This window comes from Stegostoma tigrinum, chromosome 3 (assembly GCF_030684315.1).
Source record: "Stegostoma tigrinum isolate sSteTig4 chromosome 3, sSteTig4.hap1, whole genome shotgun sequence".
Lineage (NCBI taxonomy): Eukaryota > Metazoa > Chordata > Chondrichthyes > Orectolobiformes > Stegostomatidae > Stegostoma > Stegostoma tigrinum.
Genome location: NC_081356.1, coordinates 122,871,495 through 122,897,742, shown reverse-complemented (window position 1 = coordinate 122,897,742; position 26,248 = coordinate 122,871,495). Strand labels below are relative to the sequence as shown.

The 26,248-nt window shown below is 40.3% G+C and overlaps 1 protein-coding gene across 3 annotated transcripts in view; it reads right to left on the bottom strand.

The window, feature by feature from the left end:
* Positions 1 to 1,780: 1,780 nt before the first annotated feature.
* Positions 1,781 to 26,248, bottom strand: part of glra3 (glycine receptor, alpha 3) — a 182,790-nt gene continuing 158,322 nt past the window's right edge. For all 3 annotated transcript variants that reach the window (XM_048528199.2, XM_059644863.1, XM_048528200.2), the window contains one exon: positions 1,781 to 9,119. In XM_048528199.2, the coding sequence (XP_048384156.1) occupies positions 8,844 to 9,119 (276 nt within the window). In that variant the 3' untranslated portion in view covers positions 1,781 to 8,843. The remainder of the gene's footprint in view (positions 9,120 to 26,248) is intronic.

Genomic DNA, 26,248 nt, shown 5'->3' with positions numbered 1-26,248 from the left:
AACATTGTTGATAGAATTCTTCACTGATATCGGTCCTATGTCTCCTTCTTTTCTCTCCAGTTCTATAAGAAACTGCAGTAGCTAAAGCTGAAGTTAGATATCCAGTCAAACTTTAGAATGGATCAATAGTCACTCCCCAGCACCATTATGAACTGGCAACACTTATGTAGTATCTTGTTCTGAACATCTGAAAGGAAAGATCAGCTTTTCATCATTTTATAGTCTTAAAATCGCTTATGAGAGAGAAATCAGAGTTAAATTTTCGAGCCCAGTGACCCTTCTTCACAGTTGTGAGTGTTGACTCTGCTTTCTCTCCACAGATGCTGCCAGACATACTGAATTTCTCCAGAAATTTCTGATTTTGTTTAGCGTTTCTGGTCTGAACATTAACACTGTTTCTCTCCAGAGATGCTGCAAGCCCTGAAGGTTTCCAGCATTTTCTATTTTTACCCTGTTTACTTCCTTGACTCCTTAAACTTTCAAAATCAATAACGTGGGGCAAAGAGGAATTTAATCAGCATTTGTACTGGGAGTCCTGCTCCATTTTGAGGACTGGATTTATGTCCTAAGAACTGTCTGACCAGAAAATTGCAACATACTAGCCCTAGGCTGGTGTAATACTGGACAGCTCCAACCCAGGTGGCAAAGAACACTCAAGAAGCTCTACATCATCTGGAACAAAACAACGTATTTGATTGGCATTCCATCTACTGTAGAACATAGAACATAGAATATTACAGCACAGTACAGGCCCTTCGGCCCTCGATGTTGTGCCGACCTGTCATACCGATCTCAAGCCCATCCAACCTACACTATACCATGTACGTCCATATGCTTGTCCAATGACGACTTAAATGTATCTAAAGTTGGTGAATCTACTACCGTTGCAGGCAAAGCGTTCCATTCCCTTACTACTCTCTGAGTTCAACATTTACTCCTTCCTCCACTGATGCATATTAGCTGCGTGTTTACCATCTACTGGAAGCAATTCACTAATTCCCTTTTGACGGCATCTGTCAAACCTGCAATCTCTACCACCCAGAAGGAAATCATTTTTTAAAAAACTCACTTGAAGCTGCTAATTTTACTTGGGTATTCTCAATAAAGCAACTATACATCCTATACAATAATATATGTGAATCACATTGATATAGATTTTCAAAAAGGTTTGCAATTAATGAATATGATGCAGACGCAGCCATTTAGAAGAATGAGTCCGAGTTCTGTCCTACCAGATTTTGACCTATTTAATTCTCCCTCAAGATCATGTACTGGTGCTTGAGATGCTTGTTTGTTTGAAAGTTGTTAAGTAATGACTGCTGAAATATTGATGCAATGTATTGTGGCGACCGTAGTATTGCCCTCAGCTATACGCAAGTCTACACTGAACAGTTGGGCTGGTAGTGTGCATTGCTTGCAGGAGTGCATTTATGGTGACTTTTATTAGCTCTTGTCTGTATTCTGAAGCCATGCCTCAGCCACAAAAAAATAGTCCCTGTAACTAGACAGTATATCAGTTGGCGTTCTGCCAAGTGTTACCACACCTTTTTCTGTGTCTACAATATCAAAAGTTTTTAAAAAAGTACCCTCAGGACATAGATAATGGGAACTGCAGATGCTGGCGAATCCAAGATAACAAAGTGTAGAGCTGGATGAACACAGCAGGTCAAGCAGCATTTTAGGAGCACAAAAGCTGATGTTTCGGGCCTAGACCCTTCATCAGAAAAGAGGGAGGCCGGAAAGTCAGCTTTTGTGCTCCTAAGATGCTGCTTGGCCTGCTGTGTTCATCCAGCTCCACACTTTGTTATCCTTGGGACATATATGTATTGGCAATGCAGAATCAACTCTATTTGTTCTTGAGAAGATGTTAGTGAATAATCTTGAACCGTAGTTGTGGGAATACTTCAGTGTGTTTTTATTATTGATACAATTAAGGACTTGCTGAGTCAATTCAGTAGAAAGTTAAGAGTCAAACATGTTGGTTGTGCTCCTGAGATGCTGCGTGGCCTGCTGTGCCTTGGCTTGGATCTGGAGACTGGTGGAGTACAGACCGAGCAAGGATAGCAGATATCATTCCTTGAAGGGCACTAGCGCGTTGTTTTTTATGACAAATTTAATATCATTATTAATGAAATTACCTTTTTGTGCCAGATGTATTGATTAATTAAACATGAATTTTAGCATCTGCTCTGATGGAACTTGAACTCGGGATTAGGATTTTATCGCGAAGTGGTCACTCTGGCAACCAAGCTGTGGCCTGCAATAGGAATACTGATTGAATTTCATGTCTAGCAGCCAATTACCTGTTTGGAATTGGAGCTTCTGCCCCTTTAAGCACAGAAGTCCTGCCCTTTAAAGCTGTGATCAACAGGAAGACATTTTATCCATATAAAGATTATTGTCTCTATCCTTTTAAATTCATTGGTTACCCTTAAAGAGCTGACTACAACTGCTCCTCTATCAGGATCCAATATGGATCTGGAGCCTCACAGGCTCAACTTAATACAGCTCCCAAAAAGTAAACTACATTAGTCAGACTATTGATGATGATGAACTTTGCACACTGCGTGTATATGTGGTTTGCAGTGGTTTGTCAGATATACATGCAATTAAGAACAATACAAGTAAAGGGCTGTAATATAAGATCACGATGGGAGTCCTATGGTGCAGTGATATTTTCTCAGAGTCTTGAGGCATGAGGTCAAATCCCTCCTATTCCAGAGGTGGTAATAACATCTCTGAATAGATTGATTAGAAAAACTTAGATCATGTCACATACAACGTTTTCAGAGTTCCAAGATACCCAAAGCAGGTTACATTCATCAGTGAAATTTATAAGTGTTCAGATTAACATTTGTTTTGTGATAAGTAGACTCTGCACTGATAGTGAGTTGAAATTTTAAAGATTAGGCATTTACCTTAATGATGATTTGTCTGTTTAACACACACTTCTTTCTTTAAGCCTACCTTACTGTTAATGTAATACTAACATTTCTCTCCTGTTTTCTCTCAATTAAATTTAAAGGAAATGGAATATTTCTTGGCAATGCATTTGCATTAGTGACATTAGATCGCCAAACTGTCATAAGCACACAGTAGGATAGCTGGAGAAGTACAACAGCCTAACATTTAACCTTCATAGTTTGACTCATACCAGATTGTTTTTCACTTCAATTATAGGTAGCTTCTACTTACAGGTCAATCTTTTCCATGATTCAATTAGTTTGAATGCTGATCTGTATCTTAACTCCATCCGCATGCCTTGGCTTTGCAGTCTTTTATACCCCTGGATGTATTACACAGCAAAAAAAAATTCACACCTCTTGCCAGCAGTTAAGCACCAACTTGAACATCAGGAAGCAGTGTGGTTGACAGAAGCTGATCTAGGCTTCCTTCAGAGAATCACATTATAGAAATTTACAGCATGATTAAAATCATTTGGCCAACTGTGCTGACAAGTAGTCATTCAGTGCAACGCCTTTCCAGCTCTCAGTCTATCACCTTGTCAGTTCCATGACTTAAAAGTGCATAGCCAAGTAATTTTGAAATGTCACAACGGTTTCTGCCTCAGCTACCTATCAGCCGGTGAGTTTCTGCCTCAGCCACCTATCAGTCAGTGAGTTCCGAATTCTCCCAAACCCCTCCTGAGCACCCCCCCCACCAAACTCTAATGTGAAAAATTCAAATTTATTGTAAACCTCCCACCTCTTAACCTCGATCTATACTTCCTCATTTTGGGCACCCAAGCCAAGTGGTAAAATGATCTTCTTATTCACACTCCTCATGGCTCCGTACACAATCTCCTCTGTTCCAAAGACAACAACCTTAGCTTATCAAATTTACTCTCGCACTTAGCTTCACCAAAAGAGGAGCCTTAATGCTGAATTTTAATCAAGTTCGTGAGGTATTTTGGTGGTTTTCCCACTCCATCTCCTCTATTATTCTTTTAAGCTTCCCTTTAATTTTTCAGACTGAAAACAAATAGGACTGCCAAAGGACGGTCAGTCATGGGGGTTACAACATGTAACCTCCTGCTTCCAACTGTCCTCTTCAGTCAGACAAGCGTCGGCACCTCCAGTGTTTTTATAACTAATAAACTAAATGGCCCAAGATTTAAATGCAAACAAATGCGCATACTTTTTTTTGATTTTATGCCTATTGACTTTCCCCTGTTGCTGCTGGCAGCAGCATACAGGATCCTGATCTTTAATTCCTCATGGGACCTTGATTAGAGGTTTTTTAGTGTGAAAGTCTGATGAATAGCCACACCACAACAATAACAACCTATTTTTCTCTTTCAGTTGTTGGTCTTTTTGCGAATACCCTGCTACTGTTTATGATTTCCAGCATTTTTGTGTATTATTCAACGAAGCTGTGAGAATTAGACCTTTCTTATGCCATCAGTCCATTATTAATATACAATAATTGTCTGTAAATAACAGCTCACCCAAAAATGCACTTGCTGCAGTTAGACTCTGGAATCTGGACAGTTTTACAATTCTCTTCGAAAAGCTTTAAAAGAGATGAATGATTGACTGGCTAACTCTTTACAAAATAAAAGCAATCAGGAAATTGCCAAAGCTGTAGATTTTTGGATAATAAATCCCTTTTGGTTCGTTTACAGGCTGAAAAATAACGCTGTGTGAATGCCTCAACCTTGTGCCTTCAATAACCTGCACCACCCTCTGCAATTTTAAGAGAAGTTTAGTTTTAATGGTATTTGATGTCATAGACTGTCACTGGATTCCCTGCACAATGGGAGACTTCTAGCCCATCATGCCTGTGCCAGTCATGGTTCTTTGACTGGAGCTAATGTTATGAAGTTGTTTGCAGTGTTTGGTTCCTTTAAGAGACAAGATGCTTTGCTAAGCTTAGAGATTTACAGAGAAACAAAAGTCTGCATGTTGCTGAAAATGCACAGCCAGTTCTAAAACTGAAACGTATGAACAGGCTGTGTGATTGGAAACCTTCGGCTTCTTTTGATGTTTTGGCAATTAGCTGGAATCACTCAATTAATTCAAACAAAGCACTTAGCGATTGAAAGAAATTTAAATCTGATGGTTCAGACCAATGCTATTGTAAGAAAATTGATATGTCATCCAAGGTATATAAGGAGAAGGTTTTCGAAAATTGGTATGACAGTGAACCGCCATCTGAGTAATAAGCGCCTATCTCTCACAAGCAATCACTAAGCTCTCTAAGAAAGCACCATTTTATCCATAAAAGGTACACAGCAATTCTAACAAAGAGTCTTCACAGAAAAAAGTACATCCCTGAAATTAGGATCAATGGAAGAAAGGCATTTATGACTTGAGAACAGCAGAAGAAATGTATTTATTACTGTAGAGACTGTGGAGAAGGCAGAACATTCCAGAAGACATATTCTGTGTGGACTTTGAGAGACTAAGTATTTTTATTGTTATTACTCTGATTATATTATTGGGACTTGCGTTTATTGGAATAGCATACTAGTCAAATTTTGTTCAGTTAGGGAGTAGTTTGGACTGAGGTGGGAATTGTTTGGTTTGTTAGTGGTTCTGTTAATTTGTTCATTTTTAGGGTTACATAAATAAATTGTCACTTGTTACTTATAAACTGAATATCAGGGATTTTCTTTCATTTAACCTCCCCTTCTCCATAACACTCATCACTTAAACTCCATATCAATGCTCTTTCCTTCTTAAAATGCTAGAACATTGAATTTGACACAATCAAAGGAAGTGCTTATAATGCAATATTACATGGTATTATTTCCAGTGAGCCTAACACAATACAAGTGTCTTGCTTTTCAACTGCTGGAAAGTATATTTGTTCAAAAAGTATTTCCTTGCACGTAGTACAACAAACAGCATCGTTGAGAGTTGTTCAGCATTTCCTTTAGATTTACATTAAAAAGTAGCACTTGCTAATAATAAGAAATAAAACCAACATTAACCTTCAATAAGAAATAACATGCAACATCCAGACAAATATATGAAGTAACTGTGGAAAAATTTCTTCTATTGTAAAAGACACCTCACGGCTGTATAATTTAGAAAAAAGGAAAAAAGGCTACTTCTTGTAAATTTTAGACTTTAAAACTGTAAAATGAACATTCACCTATTCTGTACATGTTTTGTTCCCTTAAAAGTAAAACGTCATTGCACACGTGCAAGAACTAAGGACACACTGGCCTTCAAAATGGAGTTCTAAGGCTTGACTACAATCAAGACTAGATTGGTGTTCACTGGATAAAAGTCTGGCTAACTGGAAGCCTATCTATAGACAATGGAGCTTGCAGGGAACTTGGTGAGTGTGTGGTCCCAGAAAAATTTGATTCAACACCTCCATCATCAATTTAAGGCCTACTGCTTCACGGAAGTAAAGATGAGAGCCCCTCTCTCTTCATATCTATCCCCTGGGGAAGGAGCCATTTTTGTTTCAGCTGACCAGACAAAATAGGTGACATCAAATGACACATTGCTCCTGATTTTCATTCCTGTTGACCTTTGTCAGAATGAATAATGGAAGAATGTGCAATGGGTCGTTGAGACAATATTGTCTGTATGCTATACGTTATGGCCCGATATCAAAACTGCCCCTGTACCCTCCAGGGTCTCTCTTTATTACACAGCGCTGTAACATTAGAAACAAGTTCCTGGGGTCGAATGTGAAAATCAGTGAGGCCTGATTGGAGTGCACTCTCCTTACATGGGAAATTCCAATCACTGTAAATATGCCTCTTATTATACTTCTGTAATAGCTTTACACTCTGACATACCCATCAGTTGAAAATACTCTTATCATGGACATATGTGATTTTTGAGAAATTCTAAGTCAGCTGGAATGCATTCCCATTAAGGAATCACCAGATAATGTCCATTTTTGAGTTCCCCAAATGAGCTCCAATTTTTGCCCGTCTCACTGCATCAAGAGTGTGTTCCTTGCAATGGGGTCTCTCAGCCTACACTATGGCAGTAATCAGCAGCAAGCCAGGAATGTCAGAAATGCTTTTGGTAACAAGGCTGAAACCTTGAACAGTCCACATCTGTCAACTTATTTCAAAGAATCTACTTCACCTGCACTCCTCAGCTGGCACAAAGGTGGCTTGTAACACCGTAAGCCATGGATAAATGTAGAAGTAAGATTCATGGGTATAATCCTGTTCGTCAGTCTCTCATATGCAAAGGCTAAGAACCAGAAATGGATAACAGTCTGAAGTTACCTTGTGTCATCTGCTATTTTAAACTGGAGCACAGATGGTGCAGTCAGCGTATCTGTATCAATGCATGCAATACGGCTGTATTGCACTTAACAGCATGTAGTACACTTTACACATTGCAAAAAACAGCTGCATCACCAGAGTTAAGCAGAAAATCTGTAAAATGCATGTGCTGGTTCATATAATAGAAACACCTTGAAAATTAGTCTTGTGTTATCTGCTATCATTTACAGATGCTTAAAGAGCTGTTTAGCATTTTCACAAGATCGCAAGGGGTACTTTCCTGTATCTCCCCTTTATCTAACAGCATTGGTCCATACATGTATATTATGTAATATGGAAGTAAAAATTTAAAAGAAATACAGCCTCACTTTGTTGAAATTCATAGGCTCCACCTCTGTCTCATTTTCTCACAGGACCTCACATTGATAGACTGATCCATCTCACCCCCAACATCTCACTTTCTACCTACAGGCGACTAATTTGGGCTTGTGTGTTCCTGTTTCGCTTCCTCTCCTTCTTTGGTGCTGCAGCACGATAGCCGTGGACTCGTGGCCTTAATTTCAATTAAATAAAGCATTATTGGCAAGCATACTCCTAATGTACATCTCTAATATACCATGGAGTTCCCTTTCCCCCTCGTTACTTCTCTTCCCCAAGAGCCTGTCCTTTTGAGGCTGCAATCATCTAGTTCCAAATTCATTAACAAGGTCTATTCTGTATCCTTAGATGTCCAAAGTTAATTTGAGCTGGAAAATCTCAAAGCTTGTTCATTATTTCTTGGGCACGACATTTTTCTTTATCCCTATTGCATCAAAAATATGCTCAACAGAGATTGCTAGTTGATTCAATTGAGAAGAAGCTTCTTTACCTTCATCTGAAAAAGAAAATCACCTTTGACGAAGGTAAAGAGTTAATTCCTCAGTTCTGGACAAGTGTTACACTAGATCCAATCAAAGTGTTAACACTCTTTTTCTTTCCACAGATGCAGTCATCAGATCTGCTGAGTTACTGCAGCACTTTCTGTTTTTAAACAAGACTTGGTTGTAAAAACAACCCACCACATCAACTAAGTGGTGTAGAGAAAGGGCAAAAGACAGGAATTGGATGGGTGAACACGTCCCTTATTTTATCAGCCAAGAGGTTGCCTTCCTATTCCCAGATTGAATAAAGTCCGGAGGATGAAAAGAAAAGAAGCCCGACTGACTGGAAGACATACTGCAAGTTTCCAATTACCTGCTCTCCCTCCGAGATAATTGTTGTTTTCCGCAACAACTCCTCCTGATATGTCTACAGTAATTTATTTATTGCTATCTTCAAATTGAATTCAAAACATCAAAACAAGAAAACTATAAACATATTTATTTCAGCCAATATTTAACTTTGTCATATTCTCAGTCATGTGAAAATCCCCTTCCCAAGTACTCTGTGCGATGTGAAAATGCAGAAAGCATTAGACAACTAATCTATTGTTATTCATTTGGGTTCCTCTTTAGATTTGCATAGTTCATCCAACATCACTGCTCAGTGTATTAAAAATCAATTCTGGCTCAATATGGCCACATTATTACACTAAGATCTCTTTCAATGTTACTTCTGTTACTGACATATGTTGTTAATGATGCCTGATTGAGGCCTACAACTATTGCTGTTGGTGTATGTCCTCGTGTCTGAGGATTTTGTAAATGACCCAGTAAAAAATATTGAAAATTAAAAAGGCTAAAGGAAAACCAGCTCGTGCTACGGTATCGATCTTCTTGGCTCTGTCGATGAAGAGTTTTCTCATGTCATCTTGGTTTTTTGGCGCAGTCTGGGAGGCGTTGATTGCACCTTTAGCAGTGACTCCATCTTTTGTTTGGAGGCAAGGTCCCACCCCATACGTGGTGAAGCTAAAGCGGCTTTCTCTCACCTCGTCGTCCTGAGAAAGTAGCAGAACGTTCAAGTTAACCCTAAATAAACATGTCAAATAAGAACACCATCACTGTCACACAATACCATTCTACAATTCTGAGTTCTTTCTCTTCACCACCACAATGAAAAGGCAGAAATATTTAACTAATTTATTTTTATTTCAACCTTTCATTCAAACTGTGAATAATACAACCTGTGAGATGTCTATTCCCCATGTCAAAATTTGGATAAAATTTGCAAATCATTTAGACAATGGCCTAATTTTACTCCTGTATCTTTTTGTTTTATGGTCTTCTCAATTATTTTTAATGTGGAAGTGCTGGTGCTGGACTGGGGGGGGGGGGGGGGGGCAGGGTTAGAAGTTACATGACACCAGGTTATAGTCCAACCAGCTTATTCAAACCCAAGCTTTCAGAGCGATGCTCCTTTGTCAGGGGAAGTCATCTTCATCAGTGATTTCAAATAAGCCGTTTGGACAATAACCTGGAGTTTTGTAACTTCTGACAATTACTTTTAGTATGCTTCTGTATTTATAGAGGTAACTGCATGGAAAATTCAGTGCTGAATAATGGCAATGATTCTGAAGGCTATGTATGCTCAAGTTCGGATGCAATGTAGATATTACTGTGACAATGGACTTAAGACCCAGAAACAAAGTGTATTTCCCAAGTGCACAACATCTCTACCTCAACTACTTTTGTTGCACCTTGTAAGTACTCCTGACAGAAACTAGCATGTATATCTATCAATCCAAATTATGAGAGAAGTTTAGTACTAGCCTGACACTTATCTCATTGAGGATGTTCAACAGCCATCACAGTAACTTAATTATTTCATCTGATTGCGGATTTGAGACCGACAGAGAAACATAAACTTAGAGCTAAGCTATTCAGGGGTGATGTGGAAATGTTGTAGAGATCTGAGATTTCTTCTTTCAAGTGTTGCTGTGACATGATGGGCCCATTAATTTTAATTATCAGAGTTGCTGCCAAATGATGAAATTAAACAAATGTATTAAGGGTGATTTAAATGACGCGGATCACAAGAGTTATAGTTGTAGAGTCATACAGCATAGAAATAGGGCTTTTGGCCCACCATGTCCAGTAAATCAAGCTATAAAAGCAAAATACTGCGGATGCTGGAAATACGAAATAAAAATGGAAACTGTTGTAGAAACTCAGCAGGTCTTGGCAGCGTCCGTGGAAAGAGAAACAGAGTTAACATTTCGGGTCCTGTCTGACTTGTCATCAGAACCTGTTCAGATCGGACATGAAATATTAGCTCTGTTTATCTCTCCACACGTACTGCTAGTCTTGCTGAATATCCCCAGCAATTTCTATGTTTAATGCAGATCAGCCACAATTTAAATGCATGGTTAAATGGTCCCGTTTCATTCCTGTATTCCTTTCTCTCTTATCAGGCCCATTTGGATTCAAGATTCAGATCTATTAGGCAAATCCACAGGATATTATGATATTAAAGCAGATGTTTCCTAAATCTAATAATCTGTGGAGTAGAAGTAGGTTTTAAAAAATTCTAAATAGTGTAGGTATTCTTCTTTTCTGCCTAAAATTTTAATTTCATTTGCTCCTAAGCTGAGAACTCATTTGAGTTTTCCGGCTCCAAGACAGTGATAGACTCCTGATACCATTCTTCATATCGCCTTAACTACAATCAGCTAAAACAGGCCCAGGTCAAGGACTACGTCAGTCCAAGTTATCAAGTTATCTACTGGAGTGGGCTGCAAGTGCCTTGAATCCTAACATAAGGCTAAGAGATAACAGCATAAGAAATAAGCAAGGACAAAACCAAAGGGATTACTTCCAAATGTGAAATGTCGGTGCATGTTAGATGCTAAAAGTTGGTTAAGCTCTCTTTCTTTAGTCTGACAACTAGCCTACTTTAATAGGTTCAATCAGGCACATTTATGATAAATGCGCTCACTTGTAGAGGAGTCCAAGCCAAGTGGTTAGAAGCATCTAATAATCACTGATAAATTCAATAGGAATTGGAAAGGATATTTTTTACTAATAATGTGGTGATTATGTGGAACTTGTTATCATAAAGAGAGAATGACATTGATGCAGTAAAACAGGGAATAGTTTAGGAAAAAGAAGTAGAAAGATGATTGGGTCAGATGAAAGGGAATGGGTGGAAACTTTGGCACAGCATAACCACTCGCACCGTTCAGTGCACAGTTAATTACATGCATTTCTTTAGAGCATTTCCTTTTATTCGTTTTCGGGCTATCAGCTTGGTTGGTATCAATCCTTAACTGCCCTTGAACTGAGTGGCTTGCTAGACCATTTCAACTATGAATCACCCACATTGTTTTGCGTGTAGTCACCTGTTGGCCAGACCGTAAGGATGACAGATTTCCTTATTAGTAAACCAAATCTTTTTTTAACAATAGTTATTGTATTACTATCAGGCCACTTTATGTTAATCAAGCCAAAATATTAATGTATTCAAAAGGTGACCAGATATAGCACATGGGGTGAATGGGATCAAGGGCTATGGGGAGGAAGCAGGATTAGGTATTGAGTTGGATGATCAGCCATGATTGTGAAGAATGGCGGAGTAGACTTGAAGGGCTGAATGTTCTCTTCCTGCTCCTACCTTCTATGTTTCTATGTTTCCATGTCTAATTCCAGATTTTTACTGAGTTCAAATTTCATCATCTGTCAGAACATTGGCCTGGGGTTTTGGGATTCTAGTTCAGTGACAATTCCACTCTGCCCCCAACTTCTCTTTGTATATCATTCTGTTTGTATCACTAGGCGGCATTAGGAAGATCCTAAATCCTCACAGATTGTGCTAATCTCAACAAAGTCATTAGGCAGGAAGGGGAAGAGTATGGTGGTCGAGTCACCCAATAATATAACAGCAAACCTTCTACTATCTGGTTGGAGAGTGGACTGGGAGGATATGAACTGTCAGCCCATTGTAGTGGGATCGTTGTTGCTACGAATAAGATGCATAGGAAAAAAACTAAATGTCGATGGTAAAGGGTCAATAATATGGAAATTGAAGTGCTGCTGTGATATTTAATTAGAAATGTGTTAACACATCCTTCTGAGTTCTGTTATTTTAACATGCTCGTTAAAATAACAGAAATAAATTCAAATCAAAGGCATTACTATTACATACTGTGATTTCAGTCCAAAAATCCTACTTACATTACCAGAGATTCTGTTTTCCAGATTCAGTGACAACAACTCCATGTCAATTTAAAATTAACCAAAATGAAGGCAAAGCTGGTAATGAAGCTAAAATATTTGTCCTTAATGTGTTGAAATTAACTACTTTATCTCGAAGGGATGAATTAAAATTATTTAAATAAAATGACTGGCGGACATGCTTCGATTAGCCCTATTTAAACCACTCTTACAATATTTTCAGAATTGATACAAGGTCCTGTTATGTTGCTGATCACAACATAATAAACCATATCAAGCACTTTTAACATGGTAACAAGTGCTTTTTAAATATGAAATCGGTACCAAGTCACATGAAACTAACAGCCCATGCAAAAAAAAAGGAACGTCAGTTAGATGACAAAATGATTTGAGAGCATAAAATGAGTTAGTATTGACATTGAGACATGGAACAGGGACGAATTACAGTATGTTCTAACACAGGAAATCTACCACATCGTTTACGTCGTGTAAAAATCTCACAATCTGCTCCTCAAACCAGACACAATTCCAAGGTACCTCTCCTGTCATTACATAACAAAGTTGGCCCCAATGCAGGGTTCAAATTACATTTAGCGATGACTTCAAAGTTGAGCACTTTTACCTTGATCAATGGTTCTGTTTGTTCATGGATTTAGATTTAGAGAGCTGCTTCTTGCATATTTTTAGGCTGTAGTTTTCTCAGAGAAAGCTACATCGCCCTCTAGCGATCTCAAATGAAATGGTTCAGATACTGCGGGAAATTATGGTGTATGGGGGTTGGAGGATGATTAAAAAGACTCAGAACTGGGAAGTATCTGAAAGAACTTGGTATTCAAATCATGTTTCACTTTTTTTTACAAAGTATGAACTAGATTCATAAAAAAATTAGACATCATGTGTCTCATTTCATTGCACAAAAGTATTCCAGTGTGTTACTCACATTATGAAGAGAAAGAAATAGACTGGGGACTTAAAAATAAATTCTATCAGATATTAACATGCAAATCCTTAGTGTGTTTGTGTGAGCCTTTTTTAAAAACTAGTTTACTGGAGTCAGTAAGAGAATATTTCATTTACTTTGCATAAGAGCTCAAGAAAATCCAGTGAGAAAAATCCTTTCAGTTTTTTGAGTCTCCTACTATCCACGGCATCAGTTTACATAACAATAATAAAAATGAAAACCAAATAAACCGTGGATACTGGAAATCAAAAACAAAACCAGAAACTGCAGGAAGAACTCAGCAGGTCTGGCAGTGTTTGTGGAGAGAAAGCAGAGTTCAAATTTCAGGTCCAGGGACATTTCCTCAGAAAGCAGACTTAATGTTTCAGGTCCAGTTCAGTTCTGGAAAAGGGTCTCTGGACCCAAAAATATGAGCTCTGCTTTCTCTCCACAGATGCTGCCAGACCTGTTGAGTTTTTATCCACATTTTTGGTTTTTGTCCTCTGTGTACTTATTTTGACATGAACACACCTCAACCCCCTACCCGACTCATTCACACAAGCTATTGTAGGGAAGCACAGAGGTAAATCTTTTGTGACCTCAGGATCTCCATGACCCAACAGGTACTGATGGAGCCAGTTCTCTTTGAAGGGTGTCATATGATTCCAAATCAACCATCCTTTCCAGGAGTCCTTTAATATTGCATTATGCAAATTTAAGATCACAGAGTTTTCTTGGCTCCTTGCTGTTAATTAAAACATATATGAAACTTTTCCCTCACTCATTTATCAAAGGTTGGAGCAAACCCCTGGAGATTTTTATTCATGGTTTATTCAACAGGAATGAATGAATCACTGAAGAAAAATACAAAGGAATGACACATTTAATCTTACTAATTCGTACTGAACCGCACTGCATGTTGCCATGTTAAGCAGGGGTAAAATGATGGAGCTATTACCATTTCCATGACTGAACTCAGTGATTATTAAAAAGCTTTGGAATATAAGACGAATGAAATCTTATTGGATTTCAGTAAGGATTTGTTGAATCAACATCTGGTTGCTGTACACTACGTACTGTTGTAAAATGTGATACCTGAAATATTCCTTTAGATTATTAACCAGAAATATATCTATATACCTTGGACTTTTTGAAAAGCACACTTTCCAGAACAAAGGAGACTAGCAGCAGCAGAGAAAAATGTTGCTTTTGTTGAGCTGCTCAACTGCAGTTATGGGGTCTACAAACTTTCAAAGCATGATCACATGGTCTAGTTTGTGACTGTAATAAATCTGTTGGATCGGAACACAGACAGATAATTTGCTTGGATCAGTAGCATTTTCCCACTCTCACCTTTTTCTCCAAAACTCGTTCGATCAAAGTATTTGTGTTGAAAACCCACAGGAAGGCTTCATCACTGCAAGTGGAGGGCTTCTAAGCTGGATTTTGAGATCCACACCACTGTCTCTAGAAAAGCAATCTTGGCCATCATGACTGATCCAGGAAGACATCACCCCAGTGTTAATAGTTTACATGTAATATGACTTCAAATACAGCCCAACATTTGGACAATTTGTGGATAATTCTTCTTCCTGAATTTTTGAGCAGGGAATTTGTATATTTATGCACAGGTTAAAACCCTTGTGAACTGTGTTTTTATCTTTACTTGAGTATGTTTTATTTGTGATAAACTTTTAAAAACATTGTTTCTGAAAGAACCTACTTCTCACCTTGAGCCGTACACAGTCTGATGTGCACATTCCAATATATACCAAAAGAAAGGATATATTTTGTGGCTATGACTGATTGCCCCCTCTGTGCCTGACCTTAGAATGACTTTTAAAGAAAGTGCAGCTTCCCATCTGTGCTGAAGATTGTTATCTCTAAAATCTCTTTCTCTGCTTTTTGACAGGAAGCAAAATTATTTAAAGGAAAAGACTCAACACCTTTACTAAAATGAAATAGAAATTATTCAGATGATTCTTTACTCTGTCAGTATTATACAGTATAATTTTGAGGTAGATGAAAAAGGATTTTTAAAAAATCTCTTTCTCATCCACAGGGCTGATGTGGAATCCTGTGAAGGGAACTCAAGGATTGTTTGACACGTTTGACCAAGATTAACACGACGAGACTAATTTGTGATGGTGAATATTGAACGATTCCACTGACATTAATTTATCAATCTGACAATTACCATCAGGGAAATGGCTTGATCATAGGCTCAAATAAGAATTTGTCATTCCTGCTAGCTTAGTTGGCATAATTGAACCATGAAGATTTGTACAACCTTAAAACCAATTCATGATTTATTATTAAGTGTGAGTTGTAGTCTTCAGATTTGACTTCCAAAGCATTGATTCAGAGAGAGATAAATTTTGCTGGACTTCTCACTTTTAATCCCTTTGCTATTGAAATAGCTCCACAAAGGCTAGTATCCTTTCACCAAGTCACCCTTTATTTACACGTGTAGTGTTTGATACTCGTCTGGTTTCTGTAGAGCCTGCTCTCAGAGAACACGGATGTCTGACACTCCTATTTATATCTGTCAGCCAGGGCTCCCCGATGGGGCCAGATTAGCAGGCTCAGTCAGGGAACTCACATGCAAGGAGTCCACTTGGCTGACGTCATAACCAATCACTACAGTTGTCAAGAATTTTTTTCATTGCAACTTACATCAAGCTTTTTTGAGAGTCATTCTCAAACCCACTATCTCTACCAAACTCGGAGTGTAAAGGGGGCACCATTAGCTCCAAGCCTGCAGCAGGTTCTGCACCATCCAACTTGGAAATATATCACTCTTACTTTGTTAATGCTGTATTGATGTAAGCTAGGTAGAACTGGGAGAGGACATTCGCAGCATGATTGGAGTATTCAAGGTGGGGGGCACCCTCAGGGGTAGTAAGGGACGGGCAAAAGATGCTGGCCTCACTAGTGATGCCCACATCCCAAGTATTAATTAGAAATTAAACCAGGCTGTATTGCACCCTCTTGAAGGAATAATTTTCTAGCATTCATTCTAGAGGTTCAAATACAAAGGACTGCTATTTCGTTGAGGTGCTAAGGTCTTGTTAAAGCCTTTGAAATCATAAAACAGTGGCACTTTCAGGAGAGGATGAGAGTAAGTTGAGTTGTTGAAGGAATTACAAGCCCTTACTCTCCCAGTACACAGAGTTTCTGAATAACAGCACAATCAGGTCCAAACACGACTCTTACTCATGGGTCTGATGCTATTCTGCTTTGAAATTATGATGCATATTTTTACCCAAATTCTCTGGTCACTCATTGCAATGGACTACAGCTCCTAGCATGGAATTACCTATTTAAACCGCAACAAAGCTGCTGACCATGTTGCAATATTTTATAAGCTGTCATATTTCCTTATTCCATTAATCACATTCAAAATGGACAAGAATAATCATCTGTATTTTCAGATCAATCCTGTTTAGCAAGTTAACCTAAAGATACAGCTCTTGATAGATTTATAAAATTGAAACTGTTTGTGCATCATACAAATAAAAATTCAAACTGCATTTTCTATGGTTATTCGAAGGTTCATGCTGGATACATAATTATCTTGGTGACACAAATGTCTTCCAGTGATTTGCACAATCTGTTAATAGGTCAACAGACTTTAAGATGTGGGCTGTGATAATTATGACATGTCAACACGAAAGCCACTCATCCAGATTCTAGTGCTTGCAATTTAAACAGCACTGTGAAGCCCTTCAATCTAAATTGGTTACCATGTTGGATAAAATAACAAAGAGGAATTTCAGGAGGACACTATAACTTTTAAGTGAGTTTGTGCCTCATCGGGTGATACAAAGGCCCTTTATTTCATTCCATAGCAGAAAAGAATGGGAAACTTTGGCAATTTGGACAAATGAACAATTTATTTATTTTTATTCATTCATTCATTCATTCACAGAGTGTGGGTATCACTGACTAGGCCAGCATTTGTAGCCCACCTCTAATTGCCCGGACGACAGTTAAGAGTCAACCATATTGCTATGGGCCTGGGGTCACATTTGAGCCTGACCAGGTGAGGATGGCAGTTTTCTTCTGAAAGGTCATTGGTGAACCCAATTGTTTTTTTTAAACTGACAATAGTTTCTTGGTTATCATTAGACTCAAAGTTACTACATTTTTTTTCAATTGAGTTCAAGTTCTACCATCGACTATGACAGAATGCAAACCCAGATCCCCAGAACATGACCTAGCTCTCTGAATTAATAGATCTACTGATAATACCACAGGCCATTGCTTCCTCCAAGAAACTCAGGTTTACTGGACTTGTTTCAGAGGTTGTAGAAGCCTCAGAGGATTTATTCAATTCTGATGGATATAAGCCATCATAACGCACCTCTCACTGCAGCTGTTTTAGTTTTGACCAGAGGTTCAGAAGGTAGTGTTCGTATTTTGAAAATGATGTCAGATATTACTATGAGCACTAGATTTTATAAGGTTGGCATGTTTGAAACAGTACCCTTTTAAATCAAGGTAAAATTGAATAGTTTGCAGAGGAGGATATGCCCTACCATGAGATCTGCCCAGGCACAAGTTCATCCAGTCTCAGGCTGGATCTGCATGGAGACAAGCCTATAGGAGCTGCCTCTCACGGACACAGATATTCAAATCAGAATTTAAGGAAAATAACGTGCACATTTTAACCACTGGGCACAAAGCGGGTGGTAGCTCTTCCTGTAGCATCATCGCAGGCCCTCAGAGACAGATAGGATTCAGGAAGGGGACTGATCTGTGCCTTCATGCCTGGTAGAAGATAAGGACAGTTTTGGATTTAAGTAGAGTGCTGCTGAGATCTGATATCCTGTTAGAATAAATGAATTTGGTGCAGAGCTAAAGGCCAAGGAGTCATCAAAACACCATGTTAAATGTAACAAAAACAAAGATGCTGGAAAAGCCCAGCAGGCCTGGCAGCATCTGTGAAGGAGAAAACAGATTGAACGTTTCGGGTTCCGGTGACCCTTCCTCCGAACTGAACGTGGCTGGGAAAACGTCAGTTTATCTGCAGAAAATAGGGAGATGGGTGGAGTAGGGAGTAAACAATAGGATAGAGCCCAAAGAGAGAGAAGAGCAGTTGGATAGACAAAGGAGTTGCTAACGATCAGGCTGGGAGGGTGAATAGTTGTTAATAGGGACTGTTAGTGACTAACGACAGGGGTGTGTAGTGGCAGGCTATGTGGTAACAAGGCCTGGTGTGTTGGGTGGGAGGCTGTGACATGGGAGAGTTTAGGCCCTAAAATTATTGGACTCAATATTAAGTCCGGATGGCTGTAGGGTCCCCAGGTGGAAAATGAGGTGTTGTTCTTCCAGCTTGTGCTGGGCTTCACTGGAACACTGCAGCAAGTCGGACACCGATGTTGGCCAGGCAACAGCGTGGTGCATTAAAGTGGCAGGCAACAGGTAGTTCAGGGTCTTTTTTGCGAGCAAAGCATAGGTGTTCTGTGAAGCCGTCGCCAAGTCCCAGAGGGTCCAAATCCTCGGAGTGTTGAAGGGGCCACAGTCTCGGAGCAGCAGAGGGGCTACGTTCCTGGAGTGAAGGTAAGGCCACATAGCCTGGGGATTGTCGGGCTGGCTCCCAGATTCTTTTTTCTTTACTCGACACACAGCATGGAGATGCTGGGCAGAGGATGCAGGGGCTTAAGTAGGTAAGAGGAGGAAGGCTTAAGAAGAGGAATACAGCTTTCTGAAATCTCAAATGAAGAGGATGAAAAGGACAAACAGTATCCAATTCTTCCATCCTCCTCTGAGATGACTTGGAGAATCCAAAAGCCCTCCAGTCAACAACTTCATCGCAGCCAAATATATCACCATTCACCTAGGCAGAGGAGCAGATGCTGAAACGGGGTGGGCAGTGGTGAATTGGAGAAAGTTTTTTTTAAAATTCACTTGTGGGACATAGGTGTTGCTTGCTGGCCAGCGTTTATCGCCAATCCTTTGATGCTCGTGAAATGAGTTGCCCAATAAACCATTCCAGAGGACAGTTGAGAGTCAACCACATTGCTGTGGGTGTAGAGACCAGACCAGGTAAGGATGGCAGTTTCCTTCCATAAAGTGTGTTAGCGAGCTGGATGGGCTTGTCCTGACAGTCAGGCAATGGCTTCACGGTCATCAGTTGACTCTTAATTCCAAATTTGCTTTTTTTAAATTGAATTCAAATCTGCCATTTCAGGATTTGAAACCAGGTCCCCAGAGCATAAGCTGAGTTTTTGGATTAATAGTCTAGCAGTAATACCGCTACAAGCATTCGGGAAGCAGTGAGATTCTCAGAAGGGTGTGGTACACTTTGGAGGAATGAACATGAAGCTGTAACCAACTCTTGACAAACAGCAGGAGACAGCTGAATCGGGGGCACAGTTTTCCTGGATGATCCCTTAAAAGAGAGCTGCATCAGGACCTGAGTGTCCTGGAGAGGATTACCCAAGATTTAGAACATTTCACAGGAGTGGATGTGGAGCCCACAACTCTGATTTGTAGCTGCAGGTTGGAGGCACTGCCTGATCTACAAGGATGAGTATGAAGAGTGACTGGTATATTCAGGATCTGTGATAGGTCCCCAGATTAGAAATGGCTGGTGTTTCCTGCTCCATGAAAACATGACTGAAAACATGGTGGTGGGGGCAATTTGAGAGGCACTATTATTTGGTGTTTTCCAGTCCATGGCTAATTCGGGAACTCCAGTCTTCTGGGGTTGGCAGTGACCATCACAGCTGATCAGTTGTGAGAGAGGAGGTGGAAATAGGGGAGGGAAGTGGGCCACATTTCTGGGGTCAAATGGAAGGGTGATGGTCATTAGTCCTTGGGACTGCAGCTTATTCTAGTCTTTGACCATTTTTGCCAGAAGGTTCAGTATGCACTTACTTTGTTCTGTGGAACCTGGCTTGCATTTTACTGTGAATTAATTCAGGTTGCCTTTACTTTGTTAAGTACAGAGATCATGTTGTACACGAAAGGTATTTAACTTGGTGTTCCTTACCTCAGGTGGTGATAGTTGGCATGCACATGGGGAAAAAACAGGCATATAAACCTGAGTTTAATATTTCCATCCCTCCTCACCACCTCATATACTGGCTAATTATTTCTTATCTTTCAAACCTCGAGGCTCATAATTACTTGACAACTGAACATCTGTCAGGGTCAAATCAACAGCTGCATGGGATGATTATTTCCGAACAAAATGATCCAGTGATTTTGGAAGGAATGTGGACCAGTAGGTCTTGACTTGAAGTCTGGTACAAAACATTAGGGCGGCACAGTGGCTCAGTGGTTAGCACGGCTGCCTCACAGCACCAGGGACCCGGATTTGATTCCACCCTTGGGTGACTGTCTGTGTGGAGTTTGCATGTTCTCCCCGCATCTGTGTGGGTTTCCTCCAGGTGCTCCGGTTTCCTCCCACAATCCAAAGATGTGCAGGTTAGGTGGATTGGCCATGCTAAATTGCTGATAGTGTTCAGGCATGTGGAGATTAGGTGCATTATGAAGGATGGGTCTGGGTGGGAGACTCTGAGGGTTGGCGTTGACTTGTTGGGCCACAGTGCCTGTTTCCTCACTGGTAGAATTCTATGATTATGATCTGGACAGCCACCAAGTGTTGTGTTCGCCCAGACAGTGCGTTTATGTCACATTATCAAACAAAGAATTTAAAAGAGGAGAGAAGAAACTGTTGGACAGCTCACTGAAACTGTGAGTGAAACACCAGTGAAAATAAAAGCAATGAGCAGATTAATCCTCAAAGAGAAAAGGATTTGTGCTGAAGAAATATCTTATTAAATGCAATTGTAGTGTGAAATTGTTTCCTTGTCATTTTTAACACAACAATCTTTGCCCAGATGTGCTTTGCTTTGAACCTGTAAAACCATTAAATATGGGGCAGTTTGAAGTAATAGATCATTTGAATTAGACTCCTGAGTCCGAGTAAATAGTACTGTAAAGAAATATGCTCCAGACAACTGTGTTGGTTAAAAAAAAGATGATGCTGGCTCAAGGCTATTAGAAATAGAAGAAAAATATTATATGCCAAATGCATCAGCTGTTTATGTGACCATCTGTTCCCCCAGCATATGTACCTGTTATTTAAGGCTGCTTCTGTTTGAATGGTTTGCAAACTTAAAGATTCCCCAGAGAATTTGATTTTGTGATTCTTTGAATATTTAATTAAATACAGAATATGCCAGATCAAACCACTGTAACAAATGCAGCAGAATAGACAATCAGTTCTGGCATTTCCTTTTATATTCAATTAATAGCTTTTCAAAGATGTACATTCGACCATAAACCAAGTATATCTGCTTCCATGGCCTTGATACCTTTTTGATGTTGTCTAACTTTTACCCTTTAAAGCGCTCACTTAAATGGTTCATTGATACTGGGAACTGCAGATGCTGGAGAATCCAAGGTAACAAAGTGTGGGGCTGGATGAACACAGCAGGCCAAGCAGCATCTCAGGAGCACAAAAGCTGACGTTTCCGGCCTAGACTCTTCATCAGAAAAGGGGGATGGGGTGAGGGAACTGGAATAAATAGGGAGAGAGGGGGAGGCGGACCAAAGATGGATAGAGGAGAAGATAGGTGGAGAGGAGAGTATAGGTGAGGAGATAGGGAGGGGATAGGTCAGTCCAGGGAAGACGGACTGGTCAAGGAGGCGGGATGAGGTGGTAGGTAGGAAATGGGGGTGCGGCTTGAGGTGGGAGGAAGGGATGGGTGAGAAGAAGAACAGGTTAGGGAAGCAGAGACAGGCTGGTTTTGGGATGCAGTGGGGGGAGAGGACGAGCTGGGCTGGTTTTGGGATGCAGTGGGGGGTCGGGGTCGAGCTGGGCTGGTTTTGTGATGCAGTGGGGGGAGGGGACGAACTGGGCTAGTTTTGGGATGCAGTGGGGGAAGGGGAGATTTTGAAGCTTGTGAAGTCCACATTGATACCATTGGGCTGCAGGGTTCCCAAGCGGAATATGAGTTGCTGTTCCTGCAACCTTCGGGTGGCATCATTGTGGCACTGCAGGAGGCCCATGATGGACATGTCGTCTGAGGAATGGGAGGGGGAGTTGAAATGTTTCGCGACTGGGAGGTGTAGTTGTTTGTTGCAAACTGAGCGGAAGTGTTCTGCAAAGCTTCCTATATGTTGGGAGAACCAAGCGGAGGCTTGGTGACCACTTTGCAGAACACCTCCGCTCGGCTCGCAACAAACAACTTCATCTCCCAGTCGCGAAACATTTCAACTTCCCCTCCCATTCCTCAGACGACATGTCCATCATGGGCCTCCTGCAGTGCCACAATGATGCCACCCGAAGGTTGCAGGAACAGCAACTCATATTTCGCTTGGGAACCCTACAGCCCAATGGTATCAATGTGGACTTCACAAGCTTCAAAATCTCCCCTTCCCCCACTGCATCCCAAAACCAGCCCAGCCTGTCTCTGCTTCCCTAACCTGTTCTTCCTCTCACCCATCCCTTCCTCCCACCTCAAGCCGCACCTCCATTTCCTACCTACTAACCTCATCCCGCCTCCTTGACCTGTCTGTCTTCCCTGGACTAACCTATCCCCTCTCTACCTCCTCACCTATACTCTCCTCTCTACCTATCTTGGTTTCTCTCCATCTTCGGTCCGCCTCCCCCTCTCTCCCTATTTATTCCAGAACCCCCACCCCATCCCCCTCTCTGATGAAGGGTCTAGGCCTGAAACATCAGCTTTTGTGCTCCTGAGATGCTGCTTGGCCTGCTGTGTTCATCCAGCTCCACACTTTGTTAACTTAAATGGTTCATTCCTTGTTTGAGAAATACATCCAACTGAGCTTGGAGGTAATGGAGGTTATCACAAATGTCAATTTACATAATGCAAAAATTTGATAACCACTTGAAAAGATAGGACACAGAAATAGATGCATCAAACTCTCTAACATCATCTAACTGTATTTATCATTAGCTACCTATCAGGATCTGACTATCTATGCATAGTTACATTCATAACTATCTATCTATCTATCTATTTATCTATCCATCTATCTGTTGCTGTCTATTTTGAAGTATATTCTATCTTATCATTTTATTTTCCTTAATACTGTCCGTAAAATTTCCTTTCAATATCTCGATTAGAAGTTCAAGGGATACCAGTGCATGGGATTGACATTTTCAAGATGTCCTTCAAAGCATACAGCATCCTGAGTTGGAAGGATATCACCTTTCCTCCACCATTACCAGGCTAAACTATTAGAACCCCCCACCTAACAACACTGTGGCTGGACAGGCACTGGATGGATTATAGTGATGCATGCGATTGACTCACCACCAACATGTGAAGGGAAAGCAGGGAGAGGAAAATATGAAGGCTTGCCATCAACACCTGTAACTCACGACCAATTAAAGAAAAATACCAATCTCAGTTCTGTTTATGCTGAATAAGACTAACAGTCTCCAAAATAGTTAATTTTCAATTTGGAACTTTTATCTGACTAGGACACTTGAGTCCAACAATACGAATTTATCTTCTAACACCATTTATAATTTTTTCATTTTGGTCTTTTCTTTTCCTGAAGCCAAGCCCATATTGTCTATATTAATCCTGATTTTGAAGGTATAAGAAAATACTTGCCTCTATTTCTTTACGCTGTGGAGTTAGGGTTGTTGGGGGTAGGTGTGCTTGGGCTTTCATGGAGTTGGCTAATTTTAGAAATGTATTAGGATGTTGAAACAGTTAAACCTCATGGACACTGTTGCCTGACTGACATTTCTGCCTGTTTGAACTTTTTTTTCTGTAAATTTCACAATGTATGTTTATGCCAGATTTTTCAAGCGCTTGCAGTTTCTGTGGTTGATACTTTAAATGTTCTGGCTGATTGACATTTTATTGGGCTCCAGTAAAAACCATTTTTAATGAATTAATGGCTCATGATATGGGTTCACTGCTTCTATACAGAGTGTAAATTAGTTGAATGGGCACAGAGGAGCCAAAGCTTGGCATGGATAACATGAGCTACCATGGACTCTGGAGTTGCAGAGGCTTAGATTGGCATGGAGGATGGGCGATGCATGTGAGCTGGCATAGATAAGAAGTAGAAAGTGTGTAGGAGTGATTATTAGAGTGCCTTGTTCTTTTTATTACAACTGGAATGAAGTCCCAAAGCACAAAGATGGGTCTTTGAAGCAGCCCACCTCTGCATACCTAGGACTGCCTCCGAGTTCTTTGTCCCATGGGTGGCTCACTCAATTCCAGTATTAACCTTCCTGCAAGTGCTACATTCTGAGGTTGGGTGCTGCAAAGCCAGGAATGTTCCCAACTCCCGCTAGCTGCCTTGAAATTGAAAATGCAATCAGAAGAATTGACTCCTATGGATCCACAGCGTACTCTTCTTCAATAGGGAATGTTGAGTGGCTGTTTGTATGTGTCAACCATATTATCTCCCATTTATTGTCTTTTTCTAAAATAGAGCCATGGTCTTCCAAGGCATCATGTCGAAAATAGTGACAATGTGGAGCTGAGATCAGCCATGTTTGCACTAATGGCAGAACAGCCCAGAGGGTCTATTTGGTTTACTCCTGATCCTGTTTTCCATGCTTGTTTGCTGGCATGTTTCTTAGTTTGGACGACTGCAATGACCACTCCCTGGTCTCACTGCATTTCATCCATCATTTGGGGAAGCTGGTTGCACACCCCATGGACTCGTCATGTTCGTGCATTAATATAGTTATAGAGTCATACAGCATGGAAACAGACCCTTCAGTTCAACTTGGCCATGCTGACCAGGTTTCCCAATTAATCTAGTCCCATTAGTCTGCGTTTGACCCATATCCTTCTAAACCTTTCCTATCCATGTCCCTATCCAAATGACTTTTAAATATGGTAACTGTGCCTGCATCTGCCACCTCCTCTGGCAGGTCTTTCCACGTACGAACCACCCTCTGTGAAAACGTTGCCCCTCAAGTCCTCTTTAAAACTTTCCCCCTTCAGCTTAAACCTATTCCCTCTTGTTTTGAACTCCCCTACCCTCGGGAAAAGACCTTCACTATTCACCTGATCTTTGGCTGTCATGATTTTATAAACCTCTGTAAGGTCAGCCCCTATGGTCCAGGCAAAATAAGTCCCAGACTATCCAGTTTTATCTTGAAATTCAAACACTCAGAGCTGAAGTATCCCAATGTTATACCCTACTTTTCTGTTTTCTTGATAGCATTGCAGTCTTTAATGATGAGTAAAGCTTTCATCGACTTTAGCAGCTTCCACGCTTGTGAACCATGCACGTGTGCAGTGCCTGTTCATTTAACATTTCTGTAGATTGCTTGATTTGAAGTCTGACATGTAGAATATATCTGTTAGAGACTAGCAGAAAGGGGTTGTTTAAAAGGCCCAGCTTAGTGTTTTGGGACTTCGTTCCAGTTGTAACTGAAAAAATAAAAGCCCTATAGTCCACGCCTCACATCTGTGCCATGCAGGATCCTTGCTAGTTCATTCACTTCACCCACTCTCCAAGCCAATCTAAACCTCTGCAAGACCTGATCCCTCATACTAAATATGCCAACGTGTGGATTCTCCAGGTCTGTTTATCCATTTTACACTCTGCAAAGCATCAATGAACCCCTGTATTGACAATGGAATGTCTTTAAAGAAACAGTCAATCATCTCTACTGGCAAGTTTAGATCTCCTTTAGCAAATTTTAATTACTTTTAAATCTATAAATTGAAGCATTTCTTTTTTCCTTCTCTTGTTCCTATCAGCATGATTTTTTAAAAATCTTTCCTTTCAGTGCTGAATATATAATTGCAGATGTTCCCTAAGTTGTCTCCCAGCCTGAACAAAATGCATGCATCAATAAAATAGAGTCAACTCCTGATGTTTCCACCCAAAGAATTTGCATTTAAGATTGATTCTGTACGTAGTAGATTTAACTTAACTCTGATAAAAGACTATGTTGGAGATATTAAGCTTTGCCCTGCCAGAATTTCCACTGATTTCCGATCTAACTTTGTTTCGCAACTCAGTAATATCCAAAAAATGCATTTACCTAGT